Source organism: Haliotis rubra, unplaced genomic scaffold (assembly GCF_003918875.1).
Source record: "Haliotis rubra isolate DU_JTF1 unplaced genomic scaffold, ASM391887v1 Scf370, whole genome shotgun sequence".
Classification (NCBI taxonomy): Eukaryota; Metazoa; Mollusca; class Gastropoda; order Lepetellida; family Haliotidae; genus Haliotis; species Haliotis rubra.
In genome coordinates, this window is record NW_025767047.1 from 619,625 (window position 1) to 644,154 (window position 24,530).

A 24,530-nucleotide genomic window follows, 5' to 3' on the forward strand; every position below is an offset into this window, starting at 1 on the left:
GGTGAAACAGAAGGTGAAGGACGTTTACTTCTACGAATGAAATGAAAGCATGTGTGCTTGGCACTGTGTTGGATGGAAGTGGACGTGGCAAATTTCCATTTAACGCAACACAAAGAGAAACGACCGTACGTAAATATGACATGCCCTGCCAAAAGAGATACCGGAGTTTTGTACTCACCGAATAACCCGACGTACAGAAACACGTTAATAACACGTTTATAAATACGTCTTTGCCCTCAATTTGAAGTCCCCTCTGATATGTACCTCAGTAGTAATCGAACATTATTTTGCCGACTCAACTCGAACACTAACAAATCTAGATCATTTGTACACAAATTTGAAGTATCCATACACGTTTACTTTCAGTCTCTTGCAATTTATTCGTAGCACTTGGGCTGTGTATTGCGATTCAGGTACGCGATATATATGGGAACTTGTTTGACAGTGAGTGACACTAATTGTGCATGTCAATCTTCTACATTATAAGTCCCTAAACATATTATGTTGTGGTTCTGATAACAGCATTCTCAAGTGCAGTACTCCCTAAAATTATGCTTAAACATTATGGGAAGGGAGGGGTGTGTGTGTGTCATTGATTTTGTACATGACATGCAGGGTCACTTAACTTTGTACATATATTTTAGGGAGGGTCATTCACATTGTACATGCTTCTCCATGAAACTCATCATCACCCCCCTAGCCATAAATTATCAACGGTCACTAGGCAGGGATTTTATTCCCTTTTTTATACAATATATAGTATTACAGTATGCCGTTTTGTCATTGAATAACAAAGGAAAACCTTTTGCTGTGAAAAAAGTCTGCATAGATTTTAATCTAAACCATAAAAATAATCACAAAAACTTAATATATGTTTTTTACCCAATATACCGGTTCTCAGAAAACATATTGCCATATACTGGTATACCGGTAACAACGTGCAGTCCTACTTGTAAGATTTCCCATAAACTTGATGTAATCATTCATTTCACAGTTCAAACCTTAATTCATTATGTATTGCAAACATTCAACTCACATTTCACTTCATATGTTGAATCACTGTTCACACAAAGTAATCAGTGGTCTTAGTCCTCATCCACAGATAATAAAGGTATAATAAATGAATTGATTTAACTCATTTGATCGAGGTGGTATATTGTTGTTTTAGTATTAAGCTAGGGCCTACTCTGTCAATGCAAGTCTGTTGGTGTAACAAGAAGATTACACAGTTGGTGAGTGATGATAATTTGGTGATTTAATGTTGGTGGGTGATGATAATTTGGTGATTTAATGTGCACTTTCCGATAAACTGTACACGGTCCCGCCAGGCCATTTAGTGTTTGATGAAAAGAAGGATGATTTGACTGAAAGATATGGCACCCTGCAAGGGGCATATCAGTATATGTTCTCTGTCTGTATGAATTTTGAAGTGTGCCAGAAGTGTATGGGGGAAGAACTATTGGATGGTTTCATTGGTACTTGTTTTGTTTGTTTTTATGTTTTCTTTTTGTATGTTGTTTTTTGTTTTGTTTTAGAACTTGTTGGTTATGTGGGATTATATGTGACATAGAAGGCCAATTTTGATAAAAAATATACATAAGGCTTTGAAGATTTGGGTGTTTTTAGTGGGCTTAGGAGTGTTTGTTGTTTAAGGTGTGTGTGTTGGTGAGTGGACCCTATGTGTTCTTATATATAAAATGTGAAACCAATGATGTCTTCAATGAAATTTTAAATATTCTTCATAATTACATATTTAATGGTATATCAAGTTTAATTGTATACAATTTACCCTTGTTTGGGTAAAAGTCGTTTTAGAACATGTTTGTATTGGTTATCCTGCAATTACATACAAGTCCATCCAGACGATAGGACAACACAGGAGTGACATGTGTTTATGTTTGAGTACCTCAGAGAGATTGTTATTTGTGAGCGATGTGTTTAAGATCGAAGGGCTGGGACACCGATGGTTCACATTTTTTTTTCTAAGAGACATATCAAAGATTCTTTATATTTATAGATCATGCATGATTATTTTTTTGAGTGTGAACCTCAACCATCAGTACATGAAAGATTCAATAATCAACCAAAAGGCTGCATGTCGTTGTAACAAGACGGCATGATTCAGTGCTGACAATTTTGATTAATGGATTGCCTGGTACAGACTTGATTATTTACAGGCAGCCATCATATAGGTGTAGTTTTGCTGAGTGTGTCTTTAAATCGCAAACAAGTAAGCAAGTAGTGAGGCTCAGCAGTGATATTAACTCATCTATTTCACATTGACAAAGGTAGTAAATCACTTGCAACACAACTCATCAAGGTTCAGATGGAAGTATCTGCATAAGCAAATGTATCCACATTATTGCCCATGTTTATTTGAGCACTGTTGTTAGTTCATCATTGACTTGGCACCAATTCTGCAAAACAAATTATCTCAGAACAAGTTGTACATGTCTCTGGCTGTAACTATGTAAATTGTTCCTGTAAATCAATTCAAACTGGCAGCAAGTGTGATGAACAAGTCAAAATACGTCGTTCACTATTGCAATCTGCAGCTGTACTTGTCGCTGGGAATGAAACTCACGAAAATACACAGGGCGCTCCAGTTCGATCAAAGTCCATGGATGGAACCTTACATTCGGTTGAACACGAATCTGCGAAAACAAGCCACAAGCGACTTCGAAAAAAACTTGTACAAGCTCATGAACAACTCGGTGTTCGGCAAGACTATGGAGAATTTGAGAAAACGTGTTAACGTGAAATTAGTCGCATCCATCGAGGAAGAAAAACTCAGGAAACTTATAGCCAGCCCGGCGTTCAACCGAAGCAAGATATTTGATGACGACTTGGCAGCGCTGCACATGAACAAAAGCCACATCAAATTCAACCGGCCCGTTTACATGGGGATGAGCATCCTCGACTTATCCAAACACTTGATGTACGATTTCTACTACAACGAGCTGAAAAAGCAGCACAGCGACAGGTGCGAAGTGCTGTACACGGACACAGATTCCCTGCTGATGGAAATTCCCACCGAGGACGTGTACGAGGACATGAAGAAACAGATGCACCTGTACGACACCAGCGACTATCCTAAAGATCACCCTATGCACAGCCAAGTCAACAAATGCACAGGCATGCCGATCGCCGAGTACGTCGGCTTGAGACCCAAGATGTATTCCATCAAGAAAGCCGACGACGATGAAATCCGAAAGGCGTGAAAAAACACATCAAGCACGCCAGATTCAAGGAAGCCCTGTTCAATAATAAAACGTTCAAACACCAAATGATCATGCTGAGAAGCGACGGACACAGGATATACGGACTGAGAATCAACAAGACCTCGCTTTCTCCCATGGACACAAAACGATGGATCGCCATCGACGGAGTCACCACTATTATTGAACGCTTACGCACACATGCGTACATATATCATCGAGAAAATTTATTACAGCCCGTGAGGGTACTGGAAAGGTGCGGACACCATCCCGAAACTTGCCAAAGCCACTTGAGTCTCGGAAGAGAAAGCCAAAGCTTGGCTTAAAAAACAAGCCATCTGGCAAGTCTACCTGCCGGCGCCTCGATACATCCCGAGAAGAAAATTCGACATTTCAACGCCGCATCACGTCCACCAAGCCGACCTCCTGTTTCTCCCTCACGACAGGGTGAGGCGCAAAACCTACAAGTACGCTCTGACCGTCGTTGACGTCGCCAGTTGCTACAAGGTAGCCGAACCGTTGACAACGAAAGATTCGAATGAAGTCGCCAAAGCCTTTGAACGCCTTTGAAGTTTTTTCCGAAGTCGCTTGTGGCTTGTTTTCGCAGATTCGTGTTCAACCGAATGTAAGGTTCCATCCATGTACTTTGATTGAACTGGAGCGCCCTGTGTATTTTCGTGAGTTTCATTCCCAGCGACAAGTACAGCTGCAGACTGCGATAGTGAACAACGTATTTTGACTTGTTCTTCAAGTTCGGCACGAGCTCTTTGACTTTAGCCGGCTTATTGTTTCCCAGCAAGTTTTGTTGATATTCGGACATCCAGTCCGGGTTCACCGTCAATCGTTCTGGAGCTAGCGGATAGCTGTTGTGCGATTCGTGTAGTTCTGCGGGATAGTCCAAGTCCACTTCGAGCACGTAACCTTTGTTCGAATCCAGCGTGATGCTATTCATGTCAATCATTTCGGGCGAGGACACCCATTCGAATCCCCCGGTGGGGAGATACTGACTCATGGCCCAGGCGTACAGGTTGTTGACGTCGAGATAGTGTATGTGTTTGGTCGGTTTGCCGGGGCCGTGACCGGGAACGTACTTGTTGTTGGCTTTGATGTATCGTTTGGAGGTCATGGAAATCACACCTTGCAAGCCTTTTTCTACGAACAGGGGCATGTCGTAATCCGTCAGTAGTTTCAGCTCCACGTCGGTCTTTTTCAACAAGGCCTCCCAAGAGAGACCGGGGGATGAGAAATACCACGCAGGGTCTAGGTCGTACTGTTTCGAGCACATTTTTCTGAGTATCTCAAACACATCGGCCAGCAGCAGCACGTCCGTTTTCAAGTACAGGTCGTGGTAATCATTCCACACGTTGATCGCGTGCGCGTAATTGTCCTGAGAGATATTGGAATCGGTCAAGTTGCTGTAAAAGCGGTCGATGGGAGGTAATCGCGTCTCCTCTAACTTAGACCAATCGTCCATGTACACGTAGGGGTAGACGTCCTTCCTCAGCAGCAGGGGTCGAGTCTCGGAGTCGGTGTATTGATTGGTGATGTCGAAGTCGTCCGGGTCGTTGGCGTTCTCCAGACTGTCTAGAGACAACAGCAGGAACTGAACGCTATCGATAAATCTCAGAACGTCTAACGAGAACGAGACGTATTTTTCCATGTTGTTGGGGATGCACATTATGTTGCCGTCGATCTTCGCGAGGGCCTGCATGATCAGGTGAGAATCGTTACCGCGAAGATTGTGAAACACGACAGGGATTTTGATGGTCTTGGGATTGATTTTGAGCTTCAGGTTACACACGTTGTGAGCGGCACCTCTGTACTTGCCAGTGATGTGGCAGTGATCTCTCACGACATCCCCGTTCAGGGGTTCGTCACACACATGGCAATTCTTAGCTTTCTTATGAGTTCGCCAGTCGTCTTGGGTCATACACATGGGGATGATGGTGTACAACTGCTTCCTGATGATTTTCTCTTTGTTTTGAGAAATCGTTCGGCCGCGTAGGGACCTCGGTAGACAACGGGAGCGTTTGTTTCCCCGTCGGATCGAACGACCACGTAACCGAACCCGCAGGCTTTGTGTTCTTGTGTTTTATGCGTGAAACTTTTTTCCAGGGACGACGGCGTGACAGTGTCAACGGTTTTGATGAGGGCTTCGAAGTCGGCGTAGATGACGTAGGGCACGGGCATTTAATGTTTGTGGTTGAAAAATTTTAGCGTGTTTTTCTTTTAGTCGGGCATGTCTATTCGGATGGCCGTCTCTCCCACGCCTCGGCAATCCTCCCGATGGGATTCCAGCAGGAGTGTTTCTTTTCCTTATGCTTCGATTGATCGTACAAGTCTGTCGAAATATTTTATCCACGTGTAGTGATACTTGTCGCCTTGCTGGAACATGAATATATTGATCGTCTTGCGGTGTTCGTTTTTGAGGGACCTGATCCTTTGCACGATCATTTTATTCCCTTCGTGTCCGAAGATATTGATGGCTATGTCGTCGTTCGATTTTGGTGACCTGGGAGATAGGGGTGTGTTCGTCTATGCTGTCCCAGTTGATCCCATCATCTTCGGGATAGCTCGAAAGTCTGTCTGAATGTGCTTTGGCCAGAAACTTCGCGGATCTGATAGCAACCCTCATGCAATCATCGCCTTTGTTTTTTATGTTGACCATGGCTTGCTTTTTCTTGTAGTACGGTGGCAAGTCTAGGTACGACCCTCCTTTGAATGGCACGTAGTTCGCTACGTCCAGGTAGACCGTGTTGATCGTGCCCACGACCCAGCCCGAGCCCATGTGCGTGTAGCGTTCCAGGGATTCTCGTATTTTTGCAAGGGAGGTATCGATGGACGCGTCGACTGACTTGGGCTGAGTCGTGACTTCTAGCTTGCCTCTGAAGTAAGGCTGGACGTGCTCGGTGGTGCCGTCCGTCTGCTGTTTGTCCAGCGACATTTTCACCGTGAGTTGAAATTTGAGGCTTCCCAGATCGTTCAGTTCCAGCGACCAGCGGTTTGATGGCATCGACGTCCATGCTTTTGTTGGCGTCCAGCCTCCAGCCTCTAAGATACTTACCTACGGCATGATTCGTCCGCACGAACCGTATTTCGACGGGTTTGTGTTCCTCCAGCAGTTCGAGGAGCTCGGCTTTCCTCATGCGCGAATAAACTCTGAGCCCACGCTCCTTCGCTTGGAGTTTGAGCTGTTTCACCGTGGGTTGTCGTCGTTTGTCTTTCATGCCGAGCAATCTCAGTAGCAGAGGTTTCCTCAAACGGGAGTAACCGATCACTCCGCGGTTTTTGGCAATCCTTTTCAGTTCTCGAACGGTAATCATCGTTGCTATATAAATGTGTGAAAAACTATTTCTAAATGAAAAAATAATTATATTCAGATGCGAAGTCAAATCTGTAATAGGTTGTTCGCTATAGTCAGGTGTGAAGTCAAATCTCTAATAGGATTTTCGTCGCTATGTTTGGCTGTGAAGTCAAAATCTCTAGCAGTTTGTTGGTGTGCGAAGCATGTCTTGCTGTTAAATGTTAGCAACCCCGTCAATACGTTTGATAGTTAAACTTTCAACCGACTTTAAAAAAAAGAAGCGTGATGCATGTTAGATTTTTATTCTGAATAGTCGGTTGCGTTCGTTGAGATAGCCTCTTTTCGTCAAGTAGATGAGATGGCCTCGTACCACGTTCGCTGCGGGGCTTTGCAACGACGATAATGGCATTTCACGCCAAGACGCCGCTCGCCACTTCGCGACGCGGTAATTCACGAAACCCTTTCGTATGGACATCATGTGTATGCTGCAATATTTGGTGGTGCATTTCTTGCCGCAGGTTTCGTTTTTTCCGAGCAGCACGTATTTGCAGTTATACGATGCGGTCTTCCCATCTGTATATCTATACACATACATATATTTTAGTCTTAATTGTTTGGCGATCAACACAGTCGCCGCTAGTTCCCGGTCTTTCTATCCCCTGGAAGGTGTGTAAAACTATGAGAGGGTGGGTTCATGGCCTAGAGGTTCGAGAAGTTTGCCGGTGAGCAGGTAGTATTCTCTCATGGCGTCATCGACGTTCTTGATTTTCTTCGTGGTTTTCGAGCGAGAATTGGTCGTTGATGAAATGTATTCTCTGCACGCACGTTTTTTTGTGTACTCGGCTTGCAGTTTCTCCAAGGCCAAACCGTGACGTTTACGTTCCGCTTCCATTTCGTTCGACTTTCGTAATTTGGAGAAAAGATAATTGCTGCCTGAAAATGCGAGGGCGTTGACTAATATTTTCCAGGATAATTCCTTGTTTCACGAGAATGTCTTTGGTGGCCATCGCCATCCCTAAGTCCATGACGAGTATGCCCATGTCCTGTACGTTGAAATCGAGTTTGATTGTAGGCTGTTTGAGAACCATTTTCATTAAGTGAGCGTAACCTACGGTTAGTCCGGCAACGACGGCGGCGTGATATGCATCGTTGACGAATGTTTTTCCTTCAGACGACATCATGTGTGTATATATAAATATATATATATATATATATATATATATATATATATATATATATATATATATATATAAATTATATGTGTTGGTGGTGGTAGTTGCTTGTTATTATTATATCGCAGCATTATGACGATGACCACGCTTAATCCCGTTCCTGCCAGTATTATTATTTTTTGGGTGCTTGGCTTAACCACCTTTTCTACTGGCGGCGACTTTTTTTTTATTCTTGGTGGTGGTGACTAGTCGTATCGGTGTCGTCGTTGCTTCCTCGTCGGTGTTTCCTCCTCCGGGGGCGCATCCATGTATATTATTATCATTATTATTTTTTTCTTCTTTAAATTGACAATGCTTTGCCGTGATGATTGCCGCGGTCATCGGAGCCAAAACCATGCCGTATCTGTGGTACAGCACGCGTCTGATGGTGCTCAGAGCGTGGTTGATGAACTGATCTTTCTCGAGATCTTCCCACAGGTAAAGTCGACGTTCTGGCGGAATGGGAAGGAAGTACGACGCTACGCCGGCGTAGACCTGCGTTATGACAGACCCTATGGTTTTCGTCATTTCGGCGCTGAGTCTGGCTTCGTATCTCGCATACAGCTTGTCGATTTCTTCGGCTGGCATTTTGTGAATTTTATCGGGAGTGTGGTCGCCCCCACCACCCAAGTATTGTTTGGCTTTGCCGCTGACCGCGAGCGCCACCAGTCTCTGTCGCTTGTCGTTTTTATTATTATTATCATCGTCATCCAACATTTGTTTGAGCAGTTCATCGCACTCCATCTTATAATGTTACAAACAAGTTTTAAGTCTAATAAAATCAAATGCGAAGCACAGCGAGATGAAAGTCAAGTTGCACACAACGATAGTTTCGAACATCGTTTTTGCTTGAGTTATGCTCAAATTTGCTTGAATTTTCCTAGTATGTTGCTTTTAAGCTAGCAGACTTTATACGCCACGGGTTGGTCGGTTTTCAACAAGAGTTTTAGCGTGTTTTGTTTCGGCGAGCTGTTTCTTCACTCGTTCCCGTTCTTGTTTGGTCGGGATCACTTCGTTTTCTCGCAAGCAGTCCTCGAACGAATCCCTGTCCTTGCAGTTAAACAGGGCGACCCATCCCGTCTGTTCCCGTAAATCTTTCTGCACCGAGTTGAATTTCTGCATCAAAACCCAAGCGCTGTGCTTCGTGTGTCGGCCCAAGAAGGCCAGGTACGACAGCGCGTCTCATATTTTAACCATCTCCTTGTTGGCGCTGCAGTCGTCCAGGATGAACATCGTCGATTCTCCTTTCAGTTTGTCATGGTAAGCGCGCAAACAGTCCTGCAGACAAATTCCAGGATGGATTTTGTGCCCGTCCGGGTCCGTCATTACCCATGGTCTCTCCATGTACGTCTTATTCACCCGTAAAGTCAGGCAGAGAATGACGATGTGGTCGAACACGTCGCGATAGCAACCTTCCAGCATGTCTAGCACGAATGCCGTCTTGCCGCATCCCGTCTGACCGCACACGATGGCGCAGTGGGGATCGCGAGGTAAATCAATAAATGGCTTGCACGAATCTTCCATTGTCTGTATTGAGTTGTGCGTCCATAATCACGTACAAATATAAATTTAACTTGCCGGACGGATTTTGAGCTTTTTTGGTGATTTGGATGGTGATCCCCTCCCTGTCGTTGTCGATCTGCGACGTCCGTGGATCGCATGTCCAACCACAGCGCGTAATGTTTATCCAGGTAGTCACCGAGCGTCACGTAGGGCAAACCCAGTTCTTTGACGATGTCGTTGACTTCAGACGATTGTCGCTTGATGGTAGTTTTTTTATCTTGTCCCACTGCTGATGAGCTCGCATGCTTTGGCTGAACAGCTGGTTGGGCACACCTTCGACGGTCACTTCCACTTTCGTGATCTCGGGATTCAAAGGGAGTTAGCTGTATCTTCGAAACGGCTCATATTCCGCCACGAGAATGATCAAGATGCCTTTCATCGATTGAGCCGGCACGTTCAGGTTGATGTTCCACAACGTGTCGCTCTAGTCCTTGACGATCGTCCGGTGCTGAAACCCGCGGTCGTACAGGAAGGACAGCTTTCCCGAGTACTGGTGGCGAATCTGCCGGGCCAGTTCCGTGCTCATGAAAAAAAACAAAACCATGTCGAACTCCAGCGAGATGTTGTCGATGATGTATCTGGCCTCGGTGCCGTCCAGCGTGAAGATGACTTTGCCCTAGTCGTTGAACGTGAGTTAGTATTCCAGCCTGTCACCCAGCGCGGCCTGGTAAAACGGGATGTGCCCCTCGAGCAGCTAGAAGTCGAGCGGTATGCAAAACCGATTCCCGTACGCCTCGACGAAGGGCTTTTTCTCCTGCTGTTATATTGCCGAGATGGTCTTGCGTGAAACCGTACCCCACATGGATTTCATTCGATACGTCGTTATTCCGACAAAGTCCTTGATATGCCATGTCATCCCGTTCGTTCGAGGTTCTCCAGAGGTCCGCGTAAAACACGTCGCTGTCGTCGATGCTCAGCACCTTGTTCCCGCTGATTTTGATGGTGGTTTTCTTGACGATGGCACGACCCAGGTTGTTCAAGATCGTGCGTTTGTCGGTCGTGGACTCCCACGTGATCTGAAAAGTTAGTCGAGTCGTGCCAGGGACGATGACATCGTTTGCGCCCAGGTTGGGGAATCGAACCAACAGTATTTGGTTTTGATCGATTGTGTTCGGATTGTTGGTGATTGTCACCGACTGATGCACTGAGCAGCTCTCTTGATCTTCGGAAAGGATCTAGCTTTCGTCCGTAGTGCGACATTGTTTATATTGAAACTATGTATATTATAAGTTTAATATATAAAAAAAAATGGCTGACAATATTCCCATGGACGATTTCGACGTACACCAGCTGAACGACAATGATGCAGCAGCCATGGACACCGCATTCATGGGGGACACCATGGGCAATGAGCTTTTAAAGCAGGCCGTGGACGAATATTACGATGCTTTAAAGCGTGATAAAAATTACGTTGAACCATTGGGTCGCGACTATCCAAAGTTCAAAATATACAACAAAGGGAAGCTGCCATTGAAAGCTCATCCGGAGGTCGATTTCATGAACAAATACACGAGAAAACTGCTTGCCCTGTCAACGCTAGCCAGTCGCCATGGCGATAGTCAACTGATCCGCGACGAACGAAACCTTCCGCCGAAGGTCGTCCGAGATCTGCAAAACGTAAAGAACGAACTCGGTGATGCTACCGCTGCTGATCCGAGAGAAATGCCCCAGAACACCAAAGAAGCGTTGGTGACGTGCGCGCGAGAACTCGTGAATAACATGGGTAAACTGAACGAAATCGACGAGCACATTGCTCGCGAGAAAAGAAAACTCAGGATCGTGAACGATGACGAAGCCACGAAAATCATCATCGAGAAAAGATTGTGCGACCTGGAAGACGAGAGACGGACCAGATTGGAAGCCGCTTCCTCCAACCGGGAAACACTCCGATCCCAAATCAGCCGCGTGTGCGAAACCATCAACCGAGTCTTGAACGAGGACACCATGTTGGCTGGCAGGATCCGAATTCTGTTCCGGGAACAAGGAATAACCATCGGCAACGTTCTCACGGCTTTGGGCTTCATCAAATCGACCCTGGTCGTATTGCTGACGGGCGGTGGTGGTACACTAAGCCCAACACCAACAAGGCCATCATCACCAGGCGACGACGTCAGAGACTGGATAAAAAAACATTTGAAATCTTTAGGCGAAGCCCTGGCTAAACTGGCCGGCGAAGGGCTGCCTGGCATCTGGGGCAGCATCGTTTCCTGGTTGTTAGGCTTCTTGTCTAAAACGGTCACGTGGCTCTGTCAATACCTGTGGGCTTTCATCGTTGCCGAGGCGGGTCTAGTGTACGTTGCAACCAAATGAGGCACAGTCCAACTGCAATCCTGCCAACCACCAGCGCCATTTTGCGATCGACGTGCCGCTGATTGTTTGCCTGCACGTCGCGGGGGGCTGCTGCTGTTGTTGTTGTTGGTGTGATGGTGCTACTTTTACTTCCGGTGTCGGTGCCACGATGCCCGTTTCGTACTGCGACACGACTCCACTCGCGTTATTGACGTCCTGGTTCAAACCCAACTTTTGATCAGCGGTCGCGATGATGATTTCATTGTTGTAGCCCACCACTCTGTTCACCCTCAGTCGCATGTCACTCCGGAGCCATGTACAGTCTTGCGCTGAACACGTAGTCGACTTTCGACCGGGCGTATTCTAGCGCGTTTTGAAAGCGTTCGATGGCACTCGGTAGATCGACCGTTCTAGCAATGGCATCCTCGACGTTAGCCACGAACTGTTTCTGCGCGTCGTAAGCCGTCCCTTCACGGCCCACGATGCTGGAACGCGTTTGCGTCTGAGCGCCCAGCACGGCCCACACGTACGTTCAAAATCGTTTAATCTGACAACACCGGCATGAGTAAACCCTTTCGAAGTGTCCAGCATGAACATTTAGCAATCATCCGTGGGTCCCTGCTCAAACCTCCAAGTCGTCATATGAGCGAAATATTCTCAAGCACGACATAAAAACCCAATTTCACCTTACCTCAAACCTCCAACGCAGTAATCCTTGCTGTCGTCGAGAGAGCCATGTAATCATCGTTCCACTCGTTCATCTTGACGTAATGATACGACTTGTAACCCCAATCTTTCACCAGCTGTTTGCTGGCTTCCGCGAGATACATGTTGTGAACGATGGGAATGCCCAAACCGTGGTTCGGACCCGGCAAACGCCAATCAACTGTCTTCGGATCTAGTTTGAATTCACTGCAAACGCGTTCTTACGCACGTCGATTGTATGGATTGTTTACGGCATTCCACGCCTGCGGAATCGGGGCGCTGATTTTTTCAGGATACGTCTGATCTGGTAGTACACGTGAAACGAGAATACAGACCGTCTCAGCGCATCACGATGAGTGTCGTTCAACGTTACGCCGCACCCAGTCGTCGCGCACCACAGAGCGAAATTGAATTGATTCTGCCAGAACTGCATTGGGTTGTGGAACCAAGCGTGTACTGTTTTCACATTCGTGACCGAAAACCCGTAATTTTTAAACACGTCGATGAACCGAACGATGAAATGTAAACCATCCTTTGCATCGACCACAATACTCGGTTGCGTGAGATAGGTAGATTTATATTATCACTTTTAGAATAACACACTCCTGGTTTGTACATATTTGAATTTTTATCCCCCGCAAAGCGTTTTGCGGGGGGTATTAAAATGGACTCCGTCCGTGCGTGCGTGCGTGCGTGCGTCCGTCCGTCCGTCCGTGCACATTTGTCTTTTCCGGAGCATAACTCTAGAACCGTTCAATGTTTCTTCACCAAACTTGGCACATAGATAGATCTGGTGGTGAACTGGTGCCTTTTGGTAGTTTTGGAATTCTGAATAAAATATTTTTGGCGTTTCCATGGCAACAAGTTTGACTTAGCCTGAAATTGGTGGTAGGACTCTTTTCCGGAGCAGAACTCTAAAACCGTTCAATGTTTCTTCACCAGACTTGGCACATTGATAGATCTGGTGGTGTACTGGTGCCTTTTGGTAGTTTTGGAATTCTGAATAAAATATTTTTGGCGTTTCCATGGCAACAAGTTTGACATAGACTGAAATTGGTGGTTGTGTTCTTTTCCGGAGCAGAACTCTAAAACCGTTCACTATTTCTTCACCAAACTTGGCACATAGATAGATCTGGTGGTGTATTTGTGCCTTTTGGTAGTTTTGGAATTCTGAATAAAATATTTTTGGCGTTTCCATGGCAACAAGTTTGACTTAGACTGAAATTGGTGGTTGTGCTCTTTTCCGGAGCAGAACTTTAAAAACCTTTCAATACTCTCCTTCCACCTTTCTATATACACACCTAAATATTTGACATAATCATAACTCGTAGACATAATCATGAAGCGTATTTTGCCATTGCGGGGGATATTGATGACTTTGTCTTCTTGTTATAATTTAGTACTCATATCTACTTTTTCAATTTGTACGTGATGCTTCCGGGAATCACAAGCAGCGAGTCCATTCAACTGCTGCACACGATCAATAACACGTGCTGTCAGCTCGAAGTCGCGCTCTGCGATATCACCTACTACCTGCAATGGACCAACATCAACGGCAAAAACAACAGGCTGTTCGTCAATAACGCCCGCAACCAAATAAAGGATGACTACTACAGCATGTGCTCGCTCAACGAAGAAATCTTCAAACCCGTGGGAGCCGAACTCAAAATGAACGACTCGAACGGCACGGACATGTTAGCCAACAACGGGGAAAAACGACCACCAACGTTCAAGGCGAATGACCTTCAACACTGCTGAGAGCCGTGCCGGTAAAAACGGAAAAGTACAACGACCGAACCGAATCGTTTTCATCGCGTCATTACAAGAAATTAATCCGAGGCAACATCACGGAATTGAAAATATCGGTTTTAGCCGTTAAACACAATCCCGTAAGTATAGGGTATCTCAGCGCGACGCTTCACATACAGCAATGATGGAGTCTCATCGTCCAGGAACACGTGTTAGAAAATGCGCCAACATAGCGATCTCCGACCTCGGTGACACGCGCGGATTCGACGAACCCGGAATCGACGGCAAACTGTACGCCTTGCAACTGAAAAACAGAATTTACAAACTCGTCGAACTGCTGCCCTCTACTGCCGCTGGTGGAGGTGGCAACGACCTAGGCGATTTCGTCGATACCGAAGGAGCGGTCAACAACTCTCGGTACAACTTCATCCACAACGACGAGGACGAATGGACGATAACCCCAGCCTTCCGCGGCAGGCTAGACTCTCCCCACGTTTTCACGGACAACAAAGATCAATACCTGACGAAAGTTGTGAATAACGGAACGCTTCTTGTGGCTTACGTCCCTACGCAAAGACTCAGCGTGATCGTCAGCACGTTGAGGCAAAGAGTAGCCTACATGCTGTCGAGCAACCCCGGGACGCAAAACGCGGGATTGCAGATGGTGTCAGAATTCGACAGCGTGGTAAACATCCTGGAAAATCTGCCGGCGAAATCCACGCTGTAAATCCAAGTCTACCTCGGCGAACCGCCGTCGGTGCGTAACGTCGTTGAAATCGTGAAAGGGATCAAACTCTGCTGGGCCAAACAACAACAATACCAAGTTTGCTCCGTTTACATGCGGGTGAACGTAAACGCTTACACCAGTCTGCAGGGGGAGTCACTGTGACCGTGGAAGACATGATATCGTTCACCGAAATTTTCCTACTAGACAATATACATCTCATGGGTTTGAAGTGCACGTCTAAGGACTTAACCGATAACCAATTGAAAACCATTTCGTAATACATTATATATAAACAAGATGAACCATCATCATCCAAACGTAACGCTAGCCGATCTTGGAGACACGAGGGGATTAGATCTGCCCGGCGAGGAAAACACCTTGTACGCCATGCGCTTACAAGACAACGTGTACAAACGACGAGAAGTCATCATGGAATCATTCACCTGGTCCTGACCTACCCCTATCTTATCATGGATAATAATGATGCCGGCATCTCGCTAAAAGGGATACTGCTTGGGAGGTTTAATCCTGGAAGAAGAACGTGGACGAGCGTAAAGCCATTACCAGATCAAACAGCTAACAGTCCCCAATGAGAAAAAATAGTGTTATTTATACTAAAATATACATATGTGCCGGACTCGTGGATCAGTGTGATACAAGGTTCTACTCTTATTATCGAAGTATTTCTTGGAGATGCCCCCAGAGTAGATATAATCCTTCTGCATGGGTTAAAAATACGCTGGCGTGATCGCCATCAACAAAACGTTGTCGTATTTGTATACAACCAGGAAACCCCCCCCACCGCAAACCTAGATATTATGATATTTCAAAAGGATTTTATTGAACTCAAGACCATTTATATATATGAAAACTTGTACCTCATCAGCTTAAAGTATATTCATGAAACATTGACTGAGGACCAATTAAATACTATTTTATAAAAAAAGAGTATATATACAGAATGGGACTGTACCCGGTCGTGGTTGAAGTAGCAAAAACACTGGAAACCATAGACGGGTTTCGTTTGCGACAGATATGCGAGATCAAACAACAACTAGAACGTGAACGCGATACGCGGTCAGCATTACAGAAAAAATATCACAGGGCCGTCAATTCCGTGGACGGTGTTGACAGCCCTCTGGTTTCAGTCAGCATGGGATTAGGCGTAGCAGGTGTCGGGTTATTATCCACCATCATGGCTGCAGGCATCAAAATAACAGCCGGAGTGGTAGGGTTGATGGGATTGACCATTGAGTACGTGTCTCGCAGACTGCAACGTAAAGCATTGATACACGACAAAATTAGAATTCTAGCCGAAGCAAAGTTAAACACGATAGACGATCATATTTCCACCACGCTCACCGACTCTAAAATCTCTGAGGAAGAGAAATCGCAAAATATCACAGAATGAAACGAGATTCTCGTAAAAACGCCGTCATTTGCGAAGATGAGAAAAACATTTTCATAGAACAAGGGAAGCAACAGGCCAACAAGCCTACATTACGACAACCAAACAAATCATAGGAGATTCTGTTTCGCGGACATCAACATAACGTAGCCAGCCATCTCAGCGAGCTGTAGGTAAATAGTCGAGCTGAGACACAAACACACTGCGACTCACCCACAGCCCTCGCTCAATGCTACCGAGACGGCAGTGAGTCGAGATGCGGTATGATTTAGTGGAAATCAACATAATGTTGCCAGCCAGCCAGCCAGCCAGTCGGCTGTACAAGCCGAGCCAAGCCACACACTGCGACTTGCCCACAGCAACTGCCGAGAGATGCGTTTCATTCACTTTCAGACATCTGTAGCCTCGCTAGTCAGCCGGTCGTGCATCATCATCATAGCCGAGCCGAGAGAGACACACACACTTATACTCGTCCACAGCGCTCGCTCAAAGCAACCCCCGAGACGGTAGCGAGGTGATGACTTCCGAGACCTGCGTTTCATTCAGCTAAAAACACCTCTCGCCTCGATAATATATAACAATTACGACAATACGTTGGATTGTTAACCTTTCGCCAGACCGACCCTCATGCTCACTAAAAAGTGATCATTTCCTAAACTATTTGACAGATTTTCGTGAAATTTTGCATGCATCTTGGCAGATGGTTACACTATAGCAAAATGGCATTGGGAACACTCTCGATGACTTCATGAGATTAAGTAAGACTTAATTACGACAAAAAGTTACGACATTTTGCCTTTTCCCGACCGACCCCATGCCTACTTAAAAGTCAATATTTCCGAAACTATTTGACCGATTTTCATCAAACTTTGCATGCACCTCAGTCGTAATATACACAATGGGGCTACGGGATTAGGGACTTCAATTTTTAAATTGAGCCCTTGGGAGGGACCTGGTACCGTAGCCCCATTGTGTATAGTACTGTGTCCTCGGAACATTCCTCATGAACTTCAGTCCTGCTCAATAACTATCACTATGACAGAACAAAATAGAGTGGGAATACAAATTCAGAGGCAGTATAATACAAAAGTGGTAGGTAATATTCATCTCTCAAATACAATTGTCTTACTTGCACCTAGTTCTGGCAGGGTATATTGATCATCACACAATGCTGGCCTTATGGTAATTTATGATGTAATGTGAGTCTGGATAGTACCCTTGGAGTCAGATCCTGTGCAGCGCCAGAATATTGTCTCTTTCTTTCTGTTGATTCATTTGTTCTTGCATTCAAACGGGTAAACATGTCGACCGTTTCATGGATGAGATATGACTCATGCTGCCACAAGTACATTCGCCAATGATGCTGTAGGTAAACATAATTCCTGAAGTTATATTTCCACATTTATTTCATGATTTACAGTATATTGCTCCAAGATGATCTTGAGATCGCATAAACTGTGTTGAGCTAGTTACACGTTGTTTTAGGAATTGATGGAGAATGACAACCCTACCTGAGAACTTAGCCTGCTTCTGTTAGACACTTTTGGTTTCAATGATCACAGATATTAGGTGATAAACTCTCTGTGCTCATTTGGTGATGTGGGAGAGAGTATGGCAGGAAAATTAGGTGATCTGGGTATACACTGTCCAGACTAACAGTTAGTCTGATAAATATATATTTTTAATAATAACAATTGTTTTTCCAAAGAACCTTTCCCTTTCTGCTGTTTTCATATGGAATCAAGAAAACAAAGACTTGGCTCAGTTTTATGTTCACATTTTCTTGTATGGGAGTAAGTGTTTGAATTAAGGTTTGATCACACAACCAGCCTGTCTTGAAAATATGCTACTGTTGATATACAAAATATTTTTCTCAGATTTACTCCACTTTTGACTGAGAAAGTTTACAGCATTTTACATTCATTATTTGTCTGTTCAGATGCAAGTAAAACTGAGGAAGAATGAGTAACACCATCTTGTGGACTAGCATTTATACTGTTAGTTAGATGACAGCTCAGTCGATCAATATTTATTTCTAACCTTGGTGTGGCAGTGAAATTATATCATAGACAGTGGGGCACCAAGGAATGAATTCCTCCAATCCCAACATAGGACTAATTGCTTAGCTTGTGGACTCCTTCTTGTGGGTCAAGGATCAGGTTGGTTCAACACATAATGTATTATTGATAGAAATATTCATGTTGTTGGCACACTCTGATACCAAATTGCAGACTTCAGTATCTTCATAAGGTGCATGTGGCCCACATTAGAACAAATATCTTTCTAAAATTGATTTCTGTTGCAGACTGACTGTCATCTATCATCAACAGGACAATGGACAATCATGCAGCAAGTCACCCATAGGTAATGACTCTGCAACCATGGATGCCATTTCAAGACAAATGAGCTATGCTCTGAGATTTAGATGTCTAGCCCTTAACAGTTTCCTAACTATCCTGCCAAAGTTGATGAGACAGTCTCCCAGGTTGTTACCGAAGTGTTCGAATGGATCCTCTCAGATTGATTCAGAGTCAGTTAAGCAGTCTGAACTGGAGTACAGGGCTTCCTTCTTGTCAAAACATTTTCACCTACCTCAGAAGGTAATGGAAGATTTCTTGAGATCAAATTTTCAAATTTTCTCCATGAGCAGGGACAAGTTTCAGTCTTGTTCTTTGCTTCTTTCATCCCATGGAGTCACAGCAAAAGAAATGTTCACTTACCCAATGGTATTCAGATGCAGTGTTTCCACACTTGGAAAACGCATGGAGTCAATGCAGAGATCAGGAATGCAACCAAAGCTGAGTCTTGTCACCTTGTCATCATGCAAGTTCAATGCACGCATGACTAGACTGCAGGTTGATAGGGATGCTGAGTTGGAGTTGAAAGATCATGAAACTTTGTTAAGCAGTTTGTTAGAGTGCTCACCTGAAGAAGCTGCAGCTGCCCTCAAGGACCGGGGCTGGTTCAGAAAATCAAGGCTCCTCACATTGAAGAGGAATATTCAGATCTTAAAGAATTATGGAGTGCCAAGTGAAGCAATACTTGAACGCCTTTATGTTCTTATTAATTCTCATAAAACTTTAGAAGAACAGTTGACAATTTTGAAAAAGGAAGGAGTGTTCTACCCTGACTACCCCAAAGCCTTCATGACACTACTTCAGTCAGACAGTGGTGACTTCCAAAAATGCCTTAACAGCATTTTGGTGGATCGAGAGATCCTTCGGGAGGTTAACTGCAGGGATAAGGCCGAGTATGTTGTAAAACGTCTTGAGTGTACCACTGAGGGCTTAAACTATATGCTCCAACAGTACAGACGTCTCCTCACTGTCAATGTACCTAAATTGAAACAAAATTTGGACTTCCTCTTGAATGTCTGTGAATTGAAAACAACAGACATTATGAATAATGCACTAGTACTAGGTTTTGGAAACAATACATTACAGGAGAGATATAAACTTCTGGTTGATCAACAAATTCCAGTGACTGCAGCAATCCTTAAAATGAGCAAGGGAAGGTTCCAGCAATATGTTGACCAGTATTACTTTAAATGATTACATTATCTCAGTCTCTTGCCATTTGATCAAAATTTTCTCATTTCTGGATTCGTATAATTGACAGAAAGTATAAATAGTTTTAAGCTACACAGTTTGGTATGATTTGCCAGGATTTCGGTATCAATGACACACACAGGTTTATGAACTATTTTATCTTGAAACCATTATACATGTATATTTCAAATTTAGTCCAAAATACATTTATCTTTTCAGAGCTGAAGTCCCATGGTTCACTGTCTGACATCAATCATTGACATTTTATCCTCTGAAACCATTGTATATGTGAAGAGTGTACCATCTTTTGTTACACTTTTACCCTTATTTTACCTCATAAGCATACAATTCTTTTCCTCAATAGACTGAAGTAAAAAACCCAAGGCAATATTTCAAAATGTATGTTTGGGTAATACTTAAATTGTGACAATGACCTTAGATAGCTGAACAAAGCATTATTATGGGACATGACCATGTCGATTTTTATTGGTGACATAATGGATTGGGCAGTCAGATTCCATGACTTGGTCTATGGTGCGTCTTTGTACTCTAGTGCCATGGGTCATTGGAATGATCACTGGAATGTGTGCTGTTTCCAAAGATGTCACTCACTCACTCTCTCTCATACATACACCATTGTAAAGTTGAAGTATCATCTGTGGCTGTGCTCCAAGTCTAATTGGCAAAGAGCACTATTGTAATTATTCTGTTATGACATATTGTTATGCTCTTCCTTAAGACACAGATAACCCAACAACAAATGACTAGAAGCTTTAAAAAATAATCATCAACATCTTCAAGAGAATCTGGTGATAGTTCGCCTGTAAGTCTGAGTGAGTTTTACACCGCAGTCAGCAATATTCCAACTATATGGCGGTGGTCTGTAAATAATCAAGTCCCCTTAGTAGCCTTTTTCAACAAGCATGGGTTACTGAAAATCAATTCTAACCCGGATCTTCACAGCTCCTGTAAGTCTGACGACACTCTAGGACTTAAGACCTGTAATTACAAAATAGTTATCTGAAAGCAAAATATACCAGCTGCTGTCTCACAAACCACCAGTCTGATGTCTTAGAGATTAATTTTGGCACAGGGAGCAGCATCAGATGCCCAGCAATATTCTCCACAACATCCCATGACTGGCATTGTTTGATTTCGCACAATGTTTTCCCCAGAACCAACAGTAGCAGCACTTCAAAATGTGCAGAGATTATCTCAATGTTTTCTAAATCAAAAGTAGATCTATTCATGTTAAGATATCTTCATTGCTTGCTGCCATTATGGATAATACTATTGATCTCAAGTATCTTGTTGAGTTTGCTTTAAGAAAATGTATCTTCATTGGTTTTACACAAAAAAGAAGGCAGTTTGTCATTGTGTAGTGTCTCATGTTGTGTTCTTATATGGATGTCATAGTGTAATGTATGCGATTCTTTTTTCAATTAGATAACAATGCAAAAGACATATCTTCTTAAGTTCAGCATAGATAACATTGCCAAAATTATGTGTCCCTTTAACATTAGAAATTGGGTGTTCTTAGTTTGATTTTAAATGCCATAGCTTTTAGGCAGCCATGATGGAAATAAGCATTCGGTAAATAAAAAACAAAGTATTAAATTCCGAATATTTATTCTTATAAAAATTAGACTGGGTTGGTGAAAAATATGTCTATCTGGGCAGTCGCTAATTTTCATTTCTTTAGAAGCTCATAAAAAAATCCATGCTTCCAGTTAAGGTATTGAAGTGAGCATAACGCGGTGGGGCTGTTTATGTGCTTGACGGGGTGAGGAGCTTTCACAAGAGCTTACTTGCCCAGGGGAAGTAACTCTTATCACCAACTACAACTTCCTGTCGTCTGCCTTCGATAAAACTGAACACGCTACGTCTAAAATGTTCCATTTTGAGAATGAAAATCAGAACAACTTCAACTTGCCATCTGGAGACGATGAAATTTCGGGAAATGGGTTGTCATTTTTGGATGAAGAGGGGAATCAAACGGACAATAATTCAACACGAAAGCGAAAGGTGGATGAAGAAGGATTCGTTCATCCAACCACACCAGACATCCCGAAATCGTCTATACGATATGGGCTCCCCTCAAAGCCTTTTGGGTTTGAAAAGCTTATAAGCAATAATCAGGACATACCAGCCGAAGGGAGAGGTAGACAGAATTCCGATTTTGATGAAATCGGCGGAGAAAGTAATAATGTGAGACGCGATGATGATGAATCGGTGATTTCATCGGAGGACACAAACGCTTCAGAAAACACTTGTGTTGGGGTATACAACAAGGCTTCAGATTCTGACAGTGAAGTTGACAAATTGACAAAGAATGAGAAAGTTTCTGAACTCATTAAAGAGTTGTCTGCAGATGCAAGAATGGTTACTAAGCAATTTGCCGAAACGTTTGAGGACTGTGAAAACTATGAGACGTTTTGTGTATCTCAGCTTGATCAGCTCATTTCAGATGCAATAAGATTGGAAGAAACACTGAAAAATCAGAAAGACGCTCTTCGCCAAAGACTTGGTTTTATTTCCAGAACACTACAAGAAATGTAGTTTCTTTGCACTGTGCACATGGTGGTTATGAGGGGTTTTAAAAATATGGAATTACAACTGAATAATCAATATATTTATGTAAGATGATAGTGATCGCTCAGTGACTCCACTGTATTATCTGTGTGTCAGCTACTTGTCAGACCACTAAGAGTTACGAAGGTTTGTTTGCGGTCTTGTGTTAAAGTTCCACATGGCGTTGCTCGTTTTGAAATTAAAGCTTCTTTCCTGATCATTTTGCTGTCTTTGCGTTTCTGATATGGCGGTCGTGATAGTTAAATAACGGCGTAAATTACGTAGAAAAGGATCTGTGAAGTACGGTAATCAAGGAACTTTGTACTGTCGTGTAGTAGGTTATATTTTGTTCATACTACAAAAAAAAAAAATACTTCCACTTAATTGGTCTGTCATATACATTATATTGAGTACATGTGTGTGCTCACGAAAGAGGTTTTAAAAAGTTATTCAGATCATAAAATATAGTCTGTTCCAGGTATTGTTTTCTAAATGGTTGAACTTTTAGTTACAGTACCATTCTTAAATAGCAGACATTCCCGTTTAGCCTTGTTTTGTGCAATCTTATTCATGAATCGATCGTAAACGTTTTGGAAAATAGAACGATGACCCCTTCAAAAAACACCACCGGTCTCCTCGATCTGGAATCCTTATGCAAATATCAATTGTGATGAGGAAGATATCATGCTATTTATTGGTAGATTTAGACGATGTTTTACGGATGTAGAAGTACGTTGTACAACCCCACTGTGCTCATATCTATTTTGTTCTGGATATGACGGTGGGCCCCCGCTTGAGGATGCGAACTGCAGCTACAGTCCGTTTGAATTCATTTGAGACCGATGAATTGCTCACTAACACAAAATCTAATAATTGCAACAAACCAAATTTTGCACAGTCACATGAAATCGCCAGACCAACTCAGGTGATTTGTCTCATAATTTTGGACACCCGAATAAAAAAGTTGTTAAACGAAGGATCATTATTATTTGGTCACTTTTCGCTATTTTTGACGGAGGGGGTGGGTGGCACCTGCCTGTTCTACCAACAAGTGGTTCCCCTCGTAAAAAATAATGATCGTTTGTTAAACAACTTTTTTTATTCGGGTGTCCAAAATTATGAGACAAATCATCAGTTGGTCTGTCGATTACACTAAACAGGCAAACAACAACCATCATAAAACCCATACACAAGATAGACACAATCAGTCTATTGATCTCAACTCCAAACAGTAATAAGGTACTACCCAAAATGGATCTTTCGCTAAATGATTCCAGGGAAAAACAAACCATCAAAGTTCTTTCTGAGTTTGAACAATCTCTGGTACAACATGAGAAATCACAAAATAAAGGTAAACCTCAACCAGTTACATTTCAAACCTCAGCTTCCAGCACTTACAAAGAAAAACAAAATAAAACCCACAAAAAATCGGAAAAAAAACAAACAAATCTAAAGATGCAAGACGACTAAACTACTCAAATCAAACCAAAGCAATCAGTCACATGACCTGCACCAAAACAATAGATGACAGCTCTTACAATCAACCTAACGTCAATACTTTGGTTAATTCATTACGGAAGTGGCACTTAGATCCACACCCCGTCTAAACTACAAATCTTGGAAGGAAATATCTTTACAATCTTCAGACTAGCAAAACAACTCAGAATATATACCAAAACACTCAGTTTAAGAAGGCAGTAACTATCACTGTCTCACACTCCAACCTTCAAGGAGCTGAAAGACCAGGCTATTACCCCCGAAGACGATAATATGGTATATCAAATTCATACACAGCATCACTTTAAACTATTGCTTCCATTCATGTTTTTATTTATATATGTTATGTTGGTAAGTGTATTCAATGGAACTGCAACGGGCTAAACAAACGCCCGTCAAAACGAATTCAAAGCTCTGCTAACAAAAAACATAATTTCACCTGATATAATTCTTCTACAAGAAACCAGAGTATGATTAAGCGTCCACGTCGAGAGTGTTGGACGCGTATATATATTACTAGTAAATGTTTTCAGAAATGAAAAAGTTAACATCCCATCATGCAGCCTCTGCCTCGTTCTCTAAAACATGGTTTTGCTGTAGCACGGATGTAAATCCAATAATTATATTGTCATTTTAAAACTACTCTTAGTAAATGACAGTATGAGGTATTCATTAAGAATCGTAACGTATGTTTTGAATGAGTGACAATGCCGACATGACACGTGCAATCAAACCGGTTT

General features: G+C 43.3%; 2 protein-coding genes across 5 annotated transcripts; both read left to right on the top strand.

Annotated features, from left to right (window-relative positions):
* The first annotated feature begins 2 nt into the window (after window positions 1-2).
* On the top strand, window positions 3-21,626 carry LOC124285933. 4 transcript variants are annotated; one of them, XM_046722213.1, is made up of 3 exons: window positions 3-125; window positions 18,480-19,424; window positions 21,453-21,626. In XM_046722213.1, the coding sequence occupies exons 1-3, from the start codon at window positions 73-75 to the stop codon at window positions 21,454-21,456; spliced, it is 1,002 nt and encodes a 333-aa protein (XP_046578169.1). In that variant the 5' UTR covers window positions 3-72; the 3' UTR covers window positions 21,457-21,626. The 4 variants fall into 4 exon arrangements, with proteins under 4 accessions (XP_046578169.1, XP_046578165.1, XP_046578167.1 ...); XM_046722211.1 differs by lacking the exon at window positions 21,453-21,626 and adding an exon at window positions 17,466-17,539 and having other exon boundaries at window positions 37-121; window positions 18,480-19,942; XM_046722209.1 differs by lacking the exon at window positions 21,453-21,626 and having other exon boundaries at window positions 18,480-19,942.
* Window positions 21,604-22,513, top strand: LOC124285937. Its single transcript, XM_046722225.1, has one exon. It carries the CDS (start codon window positions 21,613-21,615, stop codon window positions 22,279-22,281), a length of 669 nt encoding a protein of 222 aa, XP_046578181.1. The 5' UTR covers window positions 21,604-21,612; the 3' UTR covers window positions 22,282-22,513.
* Window positions 22,514-24,530: the final 2,017 nt, after the last annotated feature.

Bases quoted from the DNA above. Each gene is read 5' to 3' on its own strand.
- LOC124285933 (XM_046722209.1), top strand. From the start codon at position 73: ATGGAAGTGGACGTGGCAAATTTCCATTTAACGCAACACAAAGAGAAA. The intron at 126-18,479 runs GTACGTAAATAT...TTTCTGTTGCAG, and splicing joins CAACACAAAGAGAAACGACC to ACTGACTGTCATCTATCATC.
- LOC124285937 (XM_046722225.1), top strand. From the start codon at position 21,613: ATGTTCCATTTTGAGAATGAAAATCAGAACAACTTCAACTTGCCATCT.